Source organism: Gymnoscopelus microlampas (assembly GCF_963454915.1).
Source record: "Gymnoscopelus microlampas genome assembly, chromosome: 10".
In the NCBI taxonomy this organism is placed as follows: Eukaryota; Metazoa; Chordata; class Actinopteri; order Myctophiformes; family Myctophidae; genus Gymnoscopelus; species Gymnoscopelus microlampas.
In genome coordinates, this window is record NC_139947.1 from 21,877,647 (window position 1) to 21,896,547 (window position 18,901).

Below are 18,901 nucleotides of genomic sequence, written 5' to 3' on the forward strand. Positions count from 1 at the left end.
GTATCATCCGTGGCTCAGGGGTCAGCACTTTATATTTGAAATCTGAACGTTTATGTACATGTGAGAGTTGTAAATGTCAAAAAATCGAAAACCAGGAACAATCGGTTAAAGGGATATTTCACTTTAAAAAAATTAGGGTCATTTTATCATCTACTCAGGCTTTTGGGAGCACCCTGGACAGTTTTTAAGTTGCTTGATTCAGTATTTAGATATTTGCTATTCATTTTATCAGACACCTCCCCTTCCTATACAAACCCATTGTAACTTCAAACTCCATTTTAACCATGTTAGATTAATCGGAAACAGCTATCCTTGGTTCTGGTGACTGTCCTTATAGGTGAGGAGACCATGTTTTTTCAAATATTTTTTTCATTTATTTATTTATTTTAAATTGGAAAATGAAAAAAAAAAAATACATTTTTGTTTTTGTTTTTTATGAAAAAAGTCATAACAGGTACTGCTTACTATTAGGAGGGCAGGATGAGTCACCAGAACCAACGAGTTTGAAGTTATAATGGGTTTGTATAGGAAGGGGGTGTGTCTGATAAAATGAATATCAAATATCTAAATACTGAATCAAGCAACTTAAAAACTGTCTGGGGTGTTCACAAAAGCCTGAGTAGATGATAAAATTACCCAATTTTGGGGGGAAAGTGAAATATCCCTTTAAATGACTGTTTCAGGGCTAAGCATGAACCAGCGCAGCAGCTCGGCTCGCCCTATCCAAAAGAGCAGATCTGTAAGCTGTGGACACGCCATGTCGCAGTTTGTTGATAGCTTGTATGTCTGTTTTTTTGGTTAGGTGTCGCACGTTACGTGTCGCAATGTCGGCTGCTCGGCGCATGCGCCGTGCCTCACAAGCCTTAAGGCTTGCTGTTGGCTTGCTGTTGGCTTGCCTGCTTTGTTTTCAAGTGATTTTTTATTATAGCACAATCACGACGTTAAGTGAGCCAAAAAGAGTGCTTCCCAAAATTGCTTAGACTATTGTCTCTCTCATCCAATCGTAGTGAGATCAACTGGCTCAATTGGCTTGGGGTGGGGTCCAACTTGTTTGGGAATCGTTAGGACGTGGATTGAACAGTGAACACTAGATGTGCCACCATCTGTATTGTAGTTCGGACAAACGTTGCAGTTACCTCTCTCCATCGGGAGAGGGAGACAATGACCATAAAACATAATGGATTGCAGCTTTAATGGGATCCCTGATTTCACTGGGATCAGAGCCACTTGTAAAACTTCAGTAATAATAATAATAATAATAATCCAATGGCACTGGCCACAAATACAGTGTGTGATGATTATAGCCAAACATTATTCACTGGTCGCCGAGCTTTTCAACCAATTTGTAGAAACATCGTAACATGAACCTTAGCATCCCTATCCTGTAGGTAGGCTATGTCATAGTAGGTGAACATTCTGCAAACATAACAGATCTAAAAGCTCACAAGCTTGTAAGCGTGTAGATCAGCTATTTTTGGTGAAGAGATTTGGTGTAGAGGGACAAAATGAGGGGACGAACTGAAGTATGTAGGGTTTAAGTGGTTGCTGTTGTTTGCAATGCTTGAAATATAAATTGCTTTTAGCTGTCCAATTATAAAGGTGCTGAAATACTGCATCTGCTTCGGTTTTAATAATTTAGAATAGATCACCGGCACAAGAATTAAATAGTTAAACAATTCAATTTGTTTATTATTATTATTAACCTAACACGTGCTCAAAACAAACAGTTTGAGTAATACAGTACATGAAAATATATTTCATCTTATCCTGCAGGCCAGTTAAACTTGCTCTGAATGTATAGATAAAAAGTAGGGATGTACTGTATTGCTCCCTGCTGCATTATCAACTTTCTGTTTTTTCGAAAGTGCACATTGTTGCAAATATTTTACTATCAATTTAAATTTCAAAATGTTCTCACATTTAATACAAGTGTTGCCAAGTAAACATTATTGGTTCGAGTGTCCTGTTTCTTATTTAGCGATCAGCAGCACTGGGGACAAACTTGCCGCAGGGGCCTCCTACTGGCTCTGATCAGGGCCTGTTTCATTTGTAATGGTTGAAACATAGCTAAATTCACCTTTATGATTGCACACAGTCATTTAGTTTGCTATTACTTTACTATTGATAGCTAAAGATTAGACAGGAGACCACAGTATGTCTTATTTTAAAGAGTCAGAGTGGTTTGGTGCCAATTTGCTCTATGGATGGTGTGAACAATGTACCTATGATCTCCCAGCCTTACATTCATGACTTCATTTTATATCCGCATGCTGTCAACTATTTTTGCTCCAGTTAGCAACTATAATGGCTTTGGCATGTTGACACTATACTGTATGTGAATACAATGGAAAACAAACTCTAGGCCAGCGCCTAGTGGCCTAGAGTTTGGCTTGCAATAGCCAGTGGCTTGCAATAGCTCTTTTCTTTGGCCAATTGAAGCATATTTTCCCGACCAGCCTGACATAACCCTTCCTAGAGGGTTCTGTATGAAAGTACTCCAACATCCCAGCATGCTCTGGCTGCCCTGTTGAAGGGGGTGCTCTCAAACCATTTTACGCGTCTCGACATCTGACTCTTCCCCCGTTGGCAACTGCGAGGGCCTACTGGAGTCCCGTCAAAGCGCGATGGGGGGCATCGTCTACTATGGCAGCATCCCGTTTCTCACGAGGCGAGGGGAGCGCCTTGCCGCAGTCCATAAAGGACTGTGATAAATCAATTATCCACGTGGGGTGTGTTGGCTATGCATGCAGGCCGTGAACTGACAGGCATCTCCGCAGCTCCTAGGTCTTGCCATCTTCTCTAAAGGAAGCTGACAGAGTGTCATCATTTTGATATGGAGGAAGGAGGGTGCTCCCTGAATATATGGCCAGCTTGCCTTTTATACGCCGCAATTATGAGGAAGTCGTGCCCCCCTGGCACCTCCGCTGACAACCCCTCCTCCCACCAACCCTGGCAGGGCATGTTAGGTCCTGGCCGGACACGCTGTGAATGCCATTGGTCACAGTTCAGGGGCAAAGAGAAAACAAGTTTGAATGTCACGGATAAGTGTGTGACTTACCGGACGGATACTGGGAGGGTTGGGGTAGAAGGGGACTGTAGAGAAAACCAAATACTATCATTGTACTCCACTGTTTTTTTTGGGGGGTTATTTACTCTAGTAGCTAGGGCGGACATAAAGGAACACAACACAATGCAACTATATATTCCGCTGAGGTTCCAGCATCCACTGTCTACAGACGCTTGGGCTCATGAAAGGAAACCACTAATGAGCTGAAACACAAGAAAGAAGTGGCTTACAGTAAAGCCTGATTTATACTGTGTTGTGTGCCGGCGTCGCACACCGAACGCTCACAAGCACACAGAAAAGCTCACAAGCACATCGAAAAGCTCACAACGCATCACACTGCAATGCATTGTGAGCCTGTAGATCTGCTATTTTCTGTGCATGACACCAGCACGCAACTATAACTCAGGCTTTACAGTACAATGCACCTAGCATTATTAGTTCAGACAGAAGCTTGACCAATTTGACAGCAGTGAGAATCTAATGAGTTGTTTTTCTTTGCATTCTAGATGCCGGGCAGCTAAAGATCACCACAGCAAAGGTATTCTCTTTCACATTGTACGAAGCAAAAATAACAAGGAGATTGTGTCAACTTTGAAATGGTTGCGAGCTTAAATAAACAACGGTTCACTGAGGTATTTTTTTTAATGATTGGTTCCTCAGCAAGACCCATACACCATGTCCAGCGGCACTGAACTGGAAGGCTACTGCATTGACCTGCTCTCCGAGCTCTCAAAGACCATGGGGTTCACGTACAACGTCCACCTGGTGAAGGACAACCTCTTTGGTTCAGTGGACGCCAACGGCAACTGGAATGGGATGATCGGCGAGGTCATACGAGGGGTGAGTGGCGGTGCATGTGTTGGCTTCCATCTGTATCATGTAGTTAGTGCTGTATGTGATACAGTGTGCAGTGAATGAATGTTCTTTGGAAATCTGTACATTGATATATACTGTACAATTTACAGCCTATAGTAGGAGTTTCACCAACTAGTCCACTAGTCGACTACTATAACTACTTGTTGACACGGTTGGCAGTAAGTTCGTGGACATTTTGTTAAAGGACGACTTCACCGATTTTCAACCTATCTTCATATAATTGCTCCTCACTAATGCTCATGATAAAATGGTACCATTTTTTTCTACTTGGTCTGTGTCTCATAGGAGGACTGTGGATAGTCCAGAAACCTGTCTACCAGTGACATCATCGTTAGGCAGGATTTTTTTCCCCAACAAGATTTCATTTTTTTATTTAGATTTTATTAACGTGAGAACAATGGCTTCCATTATTGCATTGCAATTTTCCAGAAATACAAAGCCTGCTGTTTCTATTAGCTTGGATTCCCCATCGATGATGTCACTGGTAGACGGGTTTCTGAACTGTCCACAGCCCTCCTCTGAGACACAGACTGAGTAGAAGAAAATTTTACCATTTTATCATGAGCATTAGTGAGGACCAATTATATGAAGACAGGTTGAAAATGGGTGAAGTCGTCCTTTAATGTACTTTTTTCTATATGTACAAGAGCCAAAAATACCCCACATTTTTGGTATTTGTTTAGAATAATCAAAATTATTATTGTCTCCGCCAGGCTGAAGTCATGGCCGAGACGTGCGTGTGCGTGTGCGTGCGCGTGTGTGTGTGTGCGTGTACGTGTGTGGGTGTGTGTGTCCATGTGTGTGTCCGTCTGTCTGTAAGCTGCTAATCTCCGGCCCTGATCAACATCAACAAACTCCCTGGAGGCAGAGTGGCTCGATTTGAACAAAATGCCCGCAGCGTTTGCCATCTTCACATTGGCCTGTTATAGCACCACCAGGAGGCAGATTTTTCCTAAAATAATGTTTTGCTATTACTCCTACAGATTTTGTCCAAACATCACGCAAATCAGTACACATTAGCTCTATTAATAATGTCATCAAGACGGACCTGTCCGATTTTTCATATTTCATCCTTATTGTACTACCTGGTCTGGCAGAGACCTGTGCTCCGAGGAGCACATTTTCCTAATGTATTTTCTTTCTACGTTTATAATCTGTTGTCCTACTGTACATAGTGTTTTATGCTGTGGTAAGCTTGAACTTCCTGCTTTACAAAATGTTCACGACAGGTTACCTAGAACACACAACCTTCCTATCCCGCTCTTGCTGATCAAGCTCTGGTGTGATGTCAAACACAACAGCAGCCGTTGACTAGCACCGGTGATTTGCGTTTGATGTCGGGCTTGAGCATATCCATATTTAGGCACAATCCGTATGCCTGCCAAAGACACATGCTTTGTGGCCTGAACATCTAGTAGCGCTGATCAGAGCACTGGAAGGACACTCTCGAGGTTCAACTGGGTGCAGATTCTTGACAATGTACCTGTACACAACAAAAGAAACATCCGCACTCTCAAATACAAATATAGTCTTTAATGTTTCGCAGCAGCAGTCAGAAACGGACGCGTTTCGACCCGCTGGTCTTCCTCAGCGTTGTGTTTCTATGATAGAAACGCAGCTTCTTTTGTTGTGTACGCTGTGTTACTTTGCAAGGTGTCAGTGTGTGTGTTAGATAATAGGACTGTTGTTTGCCTATATCCCACCTCAGGAGGCGGACCTGGCCGTGGCGCCGCTGACCCATACGGCAGTGCGGGAGCGGGCGGTGGATATGACCACGCCGTTCATGCAGACGGGCCTCGGCTTCATCATGGACAAGCAAATGGCGGCGGAGGAGAAGTCATTCAGCTTCCTGTCGCCCTTCTCCGTCCAAATGTGGGTGGGCGTCATCATCTCATTCCTGCTCACCGGCCTCTGCATCTACGTGGTGACCAGGTGAGTGCTGCTCATGGACCATGCCTGGGACCACCAGCTGTCCAAATGGACCTATCTGTAGACTCTTAAATTAGCACTGAGGATTTTATAGTGTTGATTGAGGTCCCAGAGATTAATCATATCAAACTGGGGGTCCTGGAAATTAAAAACGTTGAGAATGACTGCGATAGATCCTCCTTTACAGCATGGCTCTACAGGAATGTGTGTGTGTGTGTGTGTGTGTGTGTGTGTGTGTGTGTGTGTGTGTGTGTGTGTGTGTGTGTGTGTGTGTGTGTGTGTGTGTTTTTTCTTTTTCTTTTCACGTTATTCTTCTTATGTTTCACACTTAATAACTGTAATTTTATAATCAAAGTCAATCACGATTTGATCAGGCTGAAACCGTGTACAGATTTGGAGTCATACATCATAGATAGGTCATAGACGATTGATATCATAGAAGACTGACGTCACAGGCTGGCCACATTGAGATCCACATTGGAGCCACACCGTTCCCATGTGGATCGCAAGATCAACATGCGTCTATATCTATAGAAGCATGTTTATATTTTATTTTATATTTTTAGCGGTGCCAGCCGCTCTGCATTTGACTATGTCCGTCCGTATGTCCGTATGTCCGTTTGTCCGTTTGTCCGTTTGAGCACGGGCTTTAAACAGCTATAACTCCAGTTCGCAGCATGCCAGCAAGTCCAAATTTGGTATGTGGACTTAGACCACCAATAGGGACGAGCATTGACTGCTGAAGCCCCGCCCCGCCCTATTATAGCGCCACCAGGAGGCCACTGGCTTTAAACAGCTATAACTCCAGTTTGCAGCATGCCACCAAGTCCAAATTTGGTATGTGGACTTACACCACCAATAGGGACGAGCATTAATTGCTGAAGCCCCGCCCCGCCCTATTATAGCGCCACCAGGAGGCCACTCATCAAAGGCACCGCTTCCTTCACACAGGGTGCGATTTTTTGTGTTACTAGGGGAATGAACCCGCACAGGGCTGAAGCACCATAGTGTTTCCTGTGTCTAGTTTTTGTGATTCTTCTTCATCATTGCCAATTCCCCCTGTGCGCTGTAGGTCCTGTCACTGTCACCCCCCACTGTTAGCATGCCTGTCAAAGCATATTATTCATATTCATCCACAGGGAGTTGCTCAATAACGGCTCCATATCATTTCATGGAATTCGATACACATGATCCAGGTCCCCAGACTGTATGAGAATACATGTGAAGAAGGTTACATAACAATCTTCCATAGATGTCCACTGGTTTCAAATTATATATTATGTAATATAATAAATAACACACACACAAAAAACGTGTTATATAATTTATATTTTTTCCTCACGTTTTTTGTGTGTGTGTGTTGCACCAAACTTGCAAACTCGCTTACATGTAGCACTGACGTATCTAACCATACTTCTCTCTAATCCATACACTTGATGACATTCACAATGTTCTAACTCATCCGAAGGAATCTTGTAGACTAAATTCTGAGTGACATCTTTAACTGCTTTGTGCTTTGCCTCTCCCTTGTGCACAAGTAAAATTGGGTTGGTACACTCCCGGAGTTACATTTTTCTGTGTTCCCTGCTCTTCCAGGATCAGTCCGTGTGAGTGGGCCGGTCCCGAGGTGGAACAGCACAACTTTACTCTGCTGCACAGCTTCTGGTACATCACTGGAGCTCTCACCCTGCAAGGTGAGACAGCACCTCCTACACTTTCAAACTAAAGCATGCACTCAGATTAGATACTGTACATCTATTGGAACAGAATGCAATAGACAGTGGTGTCAATTTACTCTGGAAGTGTAAAAAGATAGTCTACACTTATCAATCTTTTTACTTATTTACTTTACAAATGAGTTACGTTACTCATTGTATTACTTTATTAATTCCGCTAGCCACCCTTCTGAAAAAAGTGGTGTACAATACAACCCATTTAGTCCTTTGTAGAACTGAACCAATCTGCACAGCCTCTGCCCAACCCTGAAAAAAGACCTTTGAACAATTCATGACACAAGGACAACCATGACCAAGGTTTTATTTATCTCTTAACACCTTGTGTACTGCATAGTGCATACTGAATCTTTGGCTTTGTTCCCAGGCACTGGTCCTCACCCTAAGGCCCTGTCTGGGCGCATGGTCAGCGCCATCTGGTGGGCGTTTGCAGTACTCCTGCTGGCCTACTACTTCTCTAACTTCAACGCCATGCTGCACTCGAAAACCAATAAGCAGGTCTCCATCCAGAGCTTTGAGGACCTCGCCAACCAGGATGTCATAGAGTATGGGACGCTCAAGGCTGGCTCCACAAATGCTTTCTTCAAGGTACAGGTCATATCTATTGTCACAGTCCATGTTAAACAATGGTTACTTCGAATGCCTGAGGTATTGAAGAGTGATTAGTTGTCTTAGGGTTTGGTTGGTTAATTGAAAAGCTAAAATAGATACAATATCTACAAGCTCACCGCATATCACATTTGTGACACATTGTGAGCTACACTAAGAGTACATTTGTGAGCTATTGTGAGAATATTTTTATATATATATATATATATATATATATATATATATATATATATATATATATATATATATATATATATATATATATAAAATGTGTATTTTAAACACAGGACACCAGAGCTAATGTGGTTATAGTAATAATAGTAATAATGCAAAATAATAATAATTGTTATTGTTATTGTTATTGTTATTATAATAATTATTATTATTATAGCTGAGCATACGCCATGGATAAATCACCCCCAAATACACAAACAATGGTCCACTGATACTTACTGCCCGGCATGTTTACATGTGCTGAATATCTGTCCCCCTTTCAGCACACTGAAAACTATGGAAGCCCATTTCCAAACCTGAGTGAAAAATATAATAAAAATAACTTTCTACTTGTACCCAGTGGCTTAAATGGACTTCCATAGAACTTTGTTGAAAATAACTGTACCGACCTTGGTGAAACTATTACTTTTACCTAGTGGCAGAAATGGGCTTCCATAGAACTTCATTGATTGGAAATAAAGGTACCGACTTCGGTGATACTATTACTTTTACCCAGTGGCAGAAATAGTCTTCCATAGAACTTTGTCGATTGGAAATAGCTGAACCGGCTTCAGTTAACTATTGTTTGTATTAACCGAATAATGAAACACTGTTCAGTCAGCACTATAAACTGGTGCAATCGATACTTTGTGAGGACCTACGGTGGCTCTGTACATCTCACATCTTCACTCCATTCCAGAACTCCCTTGACCCCGTCTACCGTCGTATGTATGAGCACATGGAGCGCAGGAAGACTTTCATGCCCAACATGGAGGAGGGGATTCGCCGTGCTCTGGAGGGTAACTTTGCCTTCATTGGAGAGGCCGTCTCCCTGGACCTGTCCGTGGCCCGCAACTGTACACTGACCCGCTCCCAGGAGGTCATAGCTATGAGAGGCTACTCTATTGCAGCTAAGCGGGGTGAGGGAGTGCTATATGGGCCTTTACATCCAAGCAATACATTTTATGACCTGGGCAAAATGTGAATTCAAACCCCTTTCCCCCAACCACCACCTTCGCAACACATTGTTGTGAGCATGTAGATCTGCTATTTTTGCTATTTTTGAAAAAAAAGAAAGAAAAAGATTTGAACATTTTGAAATGGATTTAAAGTTTATTTGTATTTATTTATTTTTATTCACCTCTAATGACAAGTTTTAAAGTGATTAACGAAAGTATGGTTGCAGAAAGAAAACAAGTATCTATAAGTGTCGATCGGAAATCTGATTAATCTGTAATAAACATCGGTTTATGGAGGAAATAATAAAAGACCAGAATTGTGAGGCTATATGCTAAAGCTAGGGGGTGGCGTTTGCCATCCCCTGGAACCCCAAATGACACCCTATATACTTCTCGCTCCCATCGTCTTCCATCAGGCTCTCCACTGGTAAAGAATCTGACGCTGGCCATCCTCCACTTGACTGAATCGGGCAAGCTGACATACCTGAGGAACAAGTGGTGGCCCAACAGCTGTGCGGGGGCCGGCGGCGGCCAGTCCTCCGAGGCCCTGCAGCCTCACGGCCTGCAGGGCCTGTTCGTGCTGCTGGGCGTGGGGTTAGGCCTGGGCCTGTTGCTGGCCCTCCTCGAGCTGCTGACCAACGTCCGCAGCCACGCCAAGGACAGCAAGGTAAAAGGGACTCTGTGGTGCTGCTTGATCAGTGGTGGACAAAGTACTGCAACCCCAGTACTTAAAGTCAAAGTATACTCCTGGTCAAATGTTACACCAGTAGAAAAGTATTCAAAAGTACAAACATTTAGTTTTTAATATCAATGAATTGCTGTATTTAAATATTGACCACCCAGAAAAAAAAAGCAGATCTACAAGCTCACAGCGCATTGTGATGCGACTTGTTGTGAGCTTGTAGATCGGCTACGTTTGAAATAGGTCTTAAGTAGTTAATTCAAAATGTACTTTTCCCCCTTCCTATAAATGTAGTGGAGTCAAAAGCACAATATTTGACTTTAAAATGTAATGGCGTGAAAGTCAAAGTATTCAAAAATGAAAATACTCAAGTAAAGTACAGATACTAAAATAATATGCTGAAGTACAGTACTCATGTAAATGTCTTAGTTATTGTCTACCACTGTGCTTGGTGCATTCACATTGGGATACATTTCAATTTGTTTCTTTTCTGTCCCGGTGTTTGCAGAAATCCTGTTGCTCAACGTTGCAAACAGAGCTAGGCCGACGGTTTGGGAGCAGCGGGGAGACAGAGGACCAAGAGACCTCATTCAAAATCAAAGCTTAAAAGGTTTACATTTTATCATAGTGTCAGAGAGGGGAATAAACTGTGACTGTATGTGTGAAAACTCCAATGACTGCGAGTAGAAATACAGCTCATATGTTACACATTAGTAAGAACCAGTATGCTGGTTCAACAGCATTCTTTTTCATGCTTGTTACGAAGTGTTTAAGAAACTATTTGTGTAGTGTTTGATCCAGGAGCAGTAGCAGGAGCAGTAATAATAATGTAATAATATATAATATTTAATAAAGAAATACATTTGTGGCAATGTCTGTACTACATAAATTGTACAAGACCAACGTAATGTACAAAGATTATACTAATCCTACTCTGATATATTTAGTAATGAATTTTGTAGAAAGATATCAAATATCCACATCCATTTTAATTATTTTGATTTCCTACGCCAACTAAATGTTTCTTTTGTTTTAATACCATTGTTTGACTTTAAGCACCTTTTCTCCCAAATAAATTCCTAGATATCCCAATTTCTCTCTTGTCTCGAAGTATGTATCATATCTCTTGTTATACAGTATACATCAAGGATATTCCTCAATATACATTAATAGGAACTCCACAGCACAAAGTATGAGCAATATGTATCAAATGACTGTTAAGATATGAGATAATATTTGAAGGTAGAATGGCTATTATTAATCCGAACAGTTATGACAACCTGACTTTACTATACCCATGCTTTGACAAAGTTGGCACACAGTTTTATTTTGTCACCCTTCATTTATAGAAAATGTGGAATGAAAATAGCTTTGCTTAATAATTAAAAGGGTTGAACTTGTGTGTATTTAACCACTTAAACACTATACTTTGTTGTAGGTAGCTATAATAGCAAAAATAGCTGATCTACAAGTCTCAAATGCATGATGAAAATAAAGAACATTTGAATATCAAGATTTGCTGGGGAGGAGCCAGCTAAACAAGCAAGGAAAGGCAGAATGTCTCTGCATGAAACTGAGAAGGTATTTTGTTGTGAAGGCATCGACCGTGGTGGGCCAGGCGTCAGTGGGGGGAATCGGACTATCACCACACAAATGTGGTATGTCTGTTGTGCTTTAAAATATACAATAATTATCACTATGGCCATTTAGAATTTCCAGGATTTCAGGATTTTCCCTTGAGATTATTCAAGAATTTCGATACCTTTAGGGTCAGATCTTGTTGCAATTTGTGTGAAGTCAAGTTAAATTATTACTTTTACTAAAAGGGCTCATTCTAAGGTAACAAAAACAGGACTCAATATTTTAGGTGATTAGACAAATGAAAATATGAATAAATATACGACAGTATATGATGTTTGTGATGGTGATGATGATCAATGGTTAAATAAATGAATGTTTTTTTTCTAGGTATGATAAGTTATTTTCAAATAAAGTTACAAGCTTTTTCTTTCATTCTTATGGATCAACGATTGGTGTCATTGAAGGATGGATGATAAGGGTCACTTGACTTTATATTGTTTATTTATTTGGACGGGACAGCGCATATCAATGATACACACAGTACATGATGTAGCGTGAATACACCGGATTTAGCAAGGATTTGCATTCGTAGTCCCCAGCATTAAATGTTGGGGACTAGATTCTAGACCTAGTACCTCGAAATCCACTTAATCTTTTGTGACCCAGCGATTCCAAATCAGATTGTTTTATTTCTGTGTTTTTACAACAGGTTCATTCTTGATCATTATGTGATGGATCTCGAGATCCACATGGGATGATCAGTGTCACTATGACATATGATGTATGACTCCAACTTTCAACAGGTTTCAGCCTGATCTGAGCCCCATTGACTTCATCAATTATAAAATTAAAGTTACAAAAAAGTGTGAAACGTGATAAAAATGAAGGTACTTCTTTGGCCTACTGTCAGTGTGCACAACCTTTTTTGCCACTGATCGGTCCAGTGGTCTACCTGTGTCCCTTTTTGGGATATCTGTATCCATCAGTCCTTGTCCCTTTTATGCCCATACATGGAGATCCATGATGTCATCAGTATAGGCCTATATATGGGCATGCCCGCTTTTATGCCCATACTGTATATCGAGCTGACTCATGGTTTGTTTATGGTGTCATAGAGACGTTTATGTTGTCATAGTGAGGGGCGTGGTGGTTTGTTTATGGCTGAGTCAGAATGACGTCAGTGGTCCGCCCTCCCACCGGCGACTCCTCCCTTGAGCCAACTTTAATATAAGGATGGACGTCTGACCTTGTCCCCCTTATGCCCATATTTGGAGATTTTTCAAAAAGTTAACTCCGGAGTTTTAACTCCGGAATTTCCTTTGTGCCAAGTTCAACGGAGCTCTCGGTGCGATGTAGTCCGATCCGTACAATCCAGTGCCATGAATTCCGTGTAGCCTCAGTCTGTCGCTGTTAGAGGAAAACAAATGCTCCGGCTCGAGCTCCGTTCCGTGTGCAGACATTGGACTTCCGGTTTTCGAGCTAGCAGAAATAAGGTTTCCGGTTGCCTTCAAAATAAGATCGTAAATCTTTTATGTTTTTTAAAAGACACAAATCTAATTTAAAAATACATTTATGATGTATGCCTTTTAAATGGCTCATACTAAAACACTTCTAAGTGTCAAGTTTAAAAAAAAAGACACAATTGTATTTAAAAAAAAATGTATGATGTACAGTATGTCTTTTTAAATGGCTTATACTAGATCACTTAACTCAAGTGCCAGGTTGTTCCAGTTTGAAATTGGCTATTGACCCCCATTAAATGTGCACTTAGCACTGTTTTGCACTTTAACTGGATATTGATTTGTGTGTGTTACATATATATGTATTGTTTTTGTATTGTTTGGGGTCAGAAAAGGTCCATTTTCAGTGCATAGACTTCACAAATAGCTGTCTCGTGTCCAGCGCCCAATTTGTGAAGTCTATGCACTGAAAATGGACCGTTTTCTGACCCCAGACCTCACTGGACGGCCCGCCACTTTTCCAAATACACCTGTCTGGCTTAGCGGAGAGTGTGGCGTTGTAGAGGGGGTCTCCCTGAACGTGTGCGTATGTCACACGTGCCTCCGCAAATAGCTGTCTCGTGTCCAGCGTCCAATTTGTGAAGTCTATGCACTCCAGTGAACAGCATTTATCCATTTAGATACATTTTTAATGTTATTAAAACAGTTACAAACTTGTTTTATTACAAATATACATAATATGTGTTTTCTAGCTTCGTTTAAATGCTTAATTTATAGTTTTAATGTGCAAATGAACCGTTTTTCAATGGTTTTCAATGGTTTCTTTTTACTCTAGAGGGTACTCTTATTCTGAAGAGATCGTCAACCGGAAGTCTTATTTCTATTCCGTTATTTCTGCTCACGGAACACACAGCTGCCTCGTAGCCGGCAAATTTTAAAGGATCTAAAGACTGAGACTGAGTTAGTCAGAACAATGTTATATTATGTTACACTGTTTGGGAACCACTGAATTTTTAGAAGGAACGTAGCCAGCAGAAAGCTGGAGGTCAGCTAAGATCAGTCAACATCACCGTACGGTTCCAGCAGCTTATCTCCTCCTGGGCATGGGGTAAGCATTTTATTATTATTGATAATGGTCAGCTATGAGTTCACTTCCTTGTAAGGGGGCTCAGCCGGTGTCCGAACACGTGCCATTTTAGTTTTACAGCTAATGAAGAGCCTACTGTAGGCTACTGTTCCAAAATGTTTACTCAGAGAATGAAACTTCTCAAGTTTCCCTGTTTTTTCTCCTTAACATTTTACTGAATCCTCGTGTAGCCTATCATTTTAAATTATTTTGTAAGGGAAATAAACAAACAAACAACACCTGCGCAAATCGGCGAACGTTGCGCAGCAAAACACTTTGTTGTCTGTGTAAGCCAAGGTCAGACCAGCTCTGGCCAGCTCAGTACTGTGACGTCAAGGATCCCCATGAGAAATGAGTTTGTTAATTCCTGCAAAAATCGGCGTTGCGTGGTAACACTTTTTGTTTATAGTGTGTCAGTGGGATGTCAGGCCAGCTCTGAGCGGCCTACAGTATTTAAAGCAATGTTGAGAGAGAGAGAGAGAGAGAGAGAGAGAGAGAGAGAGACAAATTGAAAGAGAAATTGAAGGAGACATGTTGGCCTGGACGTTGCAACTGAACAGAGGACCAAAGAGATGTGGTCATGCTGCTGTGGCAGTGGGCCACAAGGTGTACTGCTTTGGAGGCGACTATTTCAGGGAGACCCACATGGGTCAGATTGAGGTGCTCATCTTCGACACAGTGGCCCTGTTCTGGATGAAGTTGCCCATAGTGACATCTGCAGGAGAAGAAAGTACCCCGTCAGTGCGCTGGTGCCACACAGCTGTGCGGATAGACAATATCATCTACATCTGGGGGGGCATTACTAAGACGTCGGAGTACTGCAATGTGCTTTATGCATTTGATGTCAACACCCATAGTTGGTTCAAGCCCAAGACTACTGGGACTGTTCCAGAGGAAAGGATCGACCACTCAGCTTGTTCCTTGGGGAAAGCCATGTATATCTTTGGAGGATTTAACAAGCAGACCGGACGTACCAATGACATCCACAAGTTGGACACCACCACAATGGTCTGGTCTTTAATTAACACCAGAGGCACTCCGCCACCAGTTTCAGAACATCGCTTTGCCTACGTCTCCTCACCCGTTTCAGAATATCACTCTGCCACCATCATCGGGACAAAAATGTTTGTATTTGGAGCCCATGGCGACCAGGTCAGCGACCAGTACAACATCTGTGTGTTTGACACAGAGACCAACTGCTGGCTGAGCACACCTTCTGCACGTTTTCTTCCAGAAGAAGAAAGCAAGGATCATTCAGTCTTTGCCTACGATGGAGATCATTCAGCCTTTGGCTACAATGGAGAGCTGTACATATTTGGTGGCCGCAGCCTTCTTCTGGATCAGAGCTTCAATGTTCTGTGGAAATTCAATCCAGAGACCCAATACTGGAAGAAAGTTGAGCCCAAGGGGAGTGGCCCGTGTATGATGTCTAGGATGTGCTGTTGTGTGGTGGGAGATCGTGTCATCTTCTTTGGAGGTAACACACTCAATGATGTCCACAACCTGTACATCTTAGACTTAGGGCCTGGTCTGAAGTACGGGTCTGGAGAAGTCAGGACTCAGATACATCAGGTGGGGAAACTGGCAGCCATGACTAAGAACAGCAGCAACATAAGAATTAACACGAGTGTTCTCGTTACCAGGGAGTCCACTAAAAAAAGAAAAAGGAAAAACAATGAGCCCACTGAAAAAGAACAAACAGCGTACCCACTAGAAAAAAAAGAAAACAAATTGCCGCCTAGTAGCGGCATATCTTCCCTGTGAAATGCTGATGTCACAATGTTTAAAATATTCACACGCTCACACACACACGCAAACATCACAAAAACTATTACAGGATTCCATTCCTTGGACTGGCAGCGTGCTCAAGATATTTGGCGCTGAAAGATCCAGCAGTGTGTGAGATTAGCCAAAGATGGACTGACGACACAGGGATACAAACATTTTGGGTGCATACAATAATAATACATGCAATAGATACATGTACATACAGACAAGCGCTGCTCTACAAACACTATAATTTAATTTTAAATTAAATATTATTATAGTAGAAAAATCACAACAAAGTTGTCTCAAGACACTTTACAATAGGAGAGAGCAAAGCAGAGACCCAATATTTCCCCCATGAGCAAGCATTTGCCATTGCTGACAGTGGCAAGGAAATACTGGAAGAAACCTTGAGCAGAACCAAGCTCTAGGGCGGGTGGCAATAGCTATCCTTGGGAGCATGCAATATGAGAAGGCACAAAAACTATGGGAAAGAGGTCCTCCCCGAAAGTTGAGTTAGTGGCATGAATTGATGGGACATGAATGCATACAAGTGTTAGTAACATACACTGATGGGATATGAATGTGACACAGATAAATGGAGAAGAAGGTTAGGGGGTGGTAGTAATAGAGGAGAAGAGAAAAAGAGAGATTGGAGAGGAGGAGAGGAGGGAGAGTGGAGCTCTGTGAGCCGTGGGAAAGCCCTCTAACAACCAAGTCTAACAAGCCTAACAGCCCTAACTGTTATGAGCTTCATCAAAAAGGAACGTTTTTAGCCTAATCTTAAACGTAGAGCGTGTCTGCCTCACAGACCAAAACTAGGAGACTGTCCCACAGTTGAGGAGACTGGTAATTAAAGTCTCTGCCTCCCACTCTTCTCTTTCTTGGAAATACAAGTAAACCAACCTATAGTACATAGTGGTGGGTGTACACTGGTCTTCTTCCAGCAGGCTGAGCTGACCATTAAGGGCATTGTAGGTGAGAAGGGATCATTTCAAGTAGTATTTTGTATTTTACAGGGAGCCAGTGCATGCAGAGAAGCCAATTAAGGGATGACATATGATCTCTTCTAGTTCCCATATTATTCATGCATCTCTGCATTCTGGACCAGCTGGAGAGTCTTCAGGGACTTATTGGCAGTGGTGGAAGAAGCACTTAAGTTTTTTACTTAAGTAAAAGTATCAATACTACAATGTAGGAATACTCTGTTACAAGTAAAAGTCTGGTATTCAAAATTTACTTGAGTAAAAGTACAAAAGTATTGGCATCAAAATGTACTTAAAGTACCGAAAGTAAAAGTACTTCTTATGCAGAATGTCCCATTTTATGTTTTCAAAATGTATACAAATCTTTTGAAAATAGCAGATCTACAAGCTCAATGCGTCGCACCATGACAGGGTGTGTGAGCTAGCTTGTAGATTGGCTATTTTCAAATAGCCGAAGTATATATAGGGCTGGAGTGGTTAATATATGTTTTGTAATGATAATCAAAGTCAACAAAGTAACTAGTAAATAAAGTTTTCAAATAATTGTAGTGGAGTAAAAAGTACATTATCTGTCTCTGAGATGTAGTGGAGTAGAAGTTTTGAAAATTGGAAATACTCCAGTAAAGTACAAGTACCTAAAAAGTTTACTTAAGTACAGTACTTGAGTAAATGTACTTAGTTACTTAAATATTATATACTATGAGAGGGGGGGTGGGCGGGCTCTCAAGAGCTTGCTCTTTTTAGCATGCAGTATATACAATTGACTCATTAATTGAATTGGCTGCCATATGGGAAGTCTTGAGAAGGGTCAGCCTTTTCACACCGTATGGCAAGAATGGCGAAATATCAGCTTATTAAGTGTGCCTGCCATGTTAATGGCAAGGGCACACTTGTTGAGATCCGCCAGATTTATTAATAATAATATTTCACGCACCAAAATTCGGTCGTCCGTAACAGCCGCACGCTTTACACTACCCGCGCAATATATATATCAAAACGTGCGGCTTGGCCGGGAATAGTGTGCTCGGAAATGAATTCCCGTTACGCGTTACCATGGCGACGTTATTAGCAAAAAACAGCGAAACTCCGCCCCTTTTGGCCGCACGTACCGCGCAAAACGCTTCTCCTCCCACACGGTTTACTCGTTAGTCGCAATGTATATATCAAAACGTGCGGGACGACCGTCCCACTTACCGCATTACTTTTTTCGCCGTTTTGCGTTACCACGCCCACGTTATTAGCAAAAACATGTAGCCGCGCCCCCTTTCAGTCCCAAATTCAGACTCATTCTGACTTGACTTACTCTTCATCATCATCCCCCATTCACTCCCATGTTAACCATCATCATCCTCACTCCCCCATTCACTCCCATGTTAACGGTTACGGGGAGGGGGGGAAACCACCCAGAGACTCTAGGGCTCCTGCTATAATCCATGTGGCAGCTGTAACCACCAATGAGCTTTGTGTGTTGAAGCTCCGCCCCCTCTGCCTTCCTATTGGCCGAGCTTTAAATGGCCGTAACTTCTGTTTGCAGCATGGTACCGCCCCCAAACTTTGTCATGGACTTTATTTTTTTACAAACTTTTTTTTTTTTTCCGAATTTTTTTTTTTCCCGACATTTTTTTTTTTTCTTAAATTTTTTTTTCCGAACTTTTTTTTTTTCGATTTTTTTTATTTTTCACCAAAACACTTTTTGAAGGGTATGCAACTCGATGGTCCAACTGGGACTTGGACCTCTTCACTTCCGGTTTCAAAAGTGCCCAAAATGATCTGAAACTTCGCCTACCCCCCCTAAATTAGGGTCTGCGAACACATCCGTCACAACAGGAAGTGGATATTACACTTCCGGTTTTGAAAAGTGCCCAAAATGCTCCCAAACTTCGCCTACCCCCCCTAAATGGGGGACTGCGAAC

The 18,901-nt window shown here is 41.9% G+C and overlaps 2 protein-coding genes across 2 annotated transcripts in view; both read left to right on the forward strand.

The window, feature by feature from the left end:
• The first annotated feature begins 3,577 nt into the window (after positions 1-3,577).
• Positions 3,578-11,160, forward strand: LOC311053737 (putative glutamate receptor). The gene is made up of 8 exons (XM_084069416.1): positions 3,578-3,605; positions 3,728-3,907; positions 5,652-5,875; positions 7,469-7,566; positions 7,973-8,193; positions 9,128-9,347; positions 9,803-10,053; positions 10,577-11,160. Exons 2-8 carry the CDS (start codon positions 3,743-3,745, stop codon positions 10,673-10,675), a joined length of 1,278 nt encoding a protein of 425 aa, XP_083925542.1. The 5' UTR covers positions 3,578-3,605; positions 3,728-3,742; the 3' UTR covers positions 10,676-11,160.
• A 3,606-nt stretch (positions 11,161-14,766) lies between these two features.
• Positions 14,767-18,901, forward strand: part of LOC311054143 (MORN repeat-containing protein 1-like) — a gene marked incomplete at both ends in the record, with an annotated part of 63,897 nt that continues 59,762 nt past the window's right edge. The window contains 2 exons of the mRNA XM_084070022.1: positions 14,767-15,205; positions 15,470-15,807. Coding sequence (XP_083926148.1) covers positions 14,767-15,205; positions 15,470-15,807 — 777 coding nt within the window. The remainder of the gene's footprint in view (positions 15,206-15,469; positions 15,808-18,901) is intronic.

Coding starts and splice junctions, on each gene's coding strand:
- LOC311053737 (XM_084069416.1), top strand. CDS start 3,743: ATGTCCAGCGGCACTGAACTGGAAGGCTACTGCATTGACCTGCTCTCC. Junction 3,908..5,651: donor TCGGCGAGGTCATACGAGGG/GTGAGTGGCGGT, acceptor ATCCCACCTCAG/GAGGCGGACCTGGCCGTGGC. Junction 5,876..7,468: donor TGCATCTACGTGGTGACCAG/GTGAGTGCTGCT, acceptor CTGCTCTTCCAG/GATCAGTCCGTGTGAGTGGG.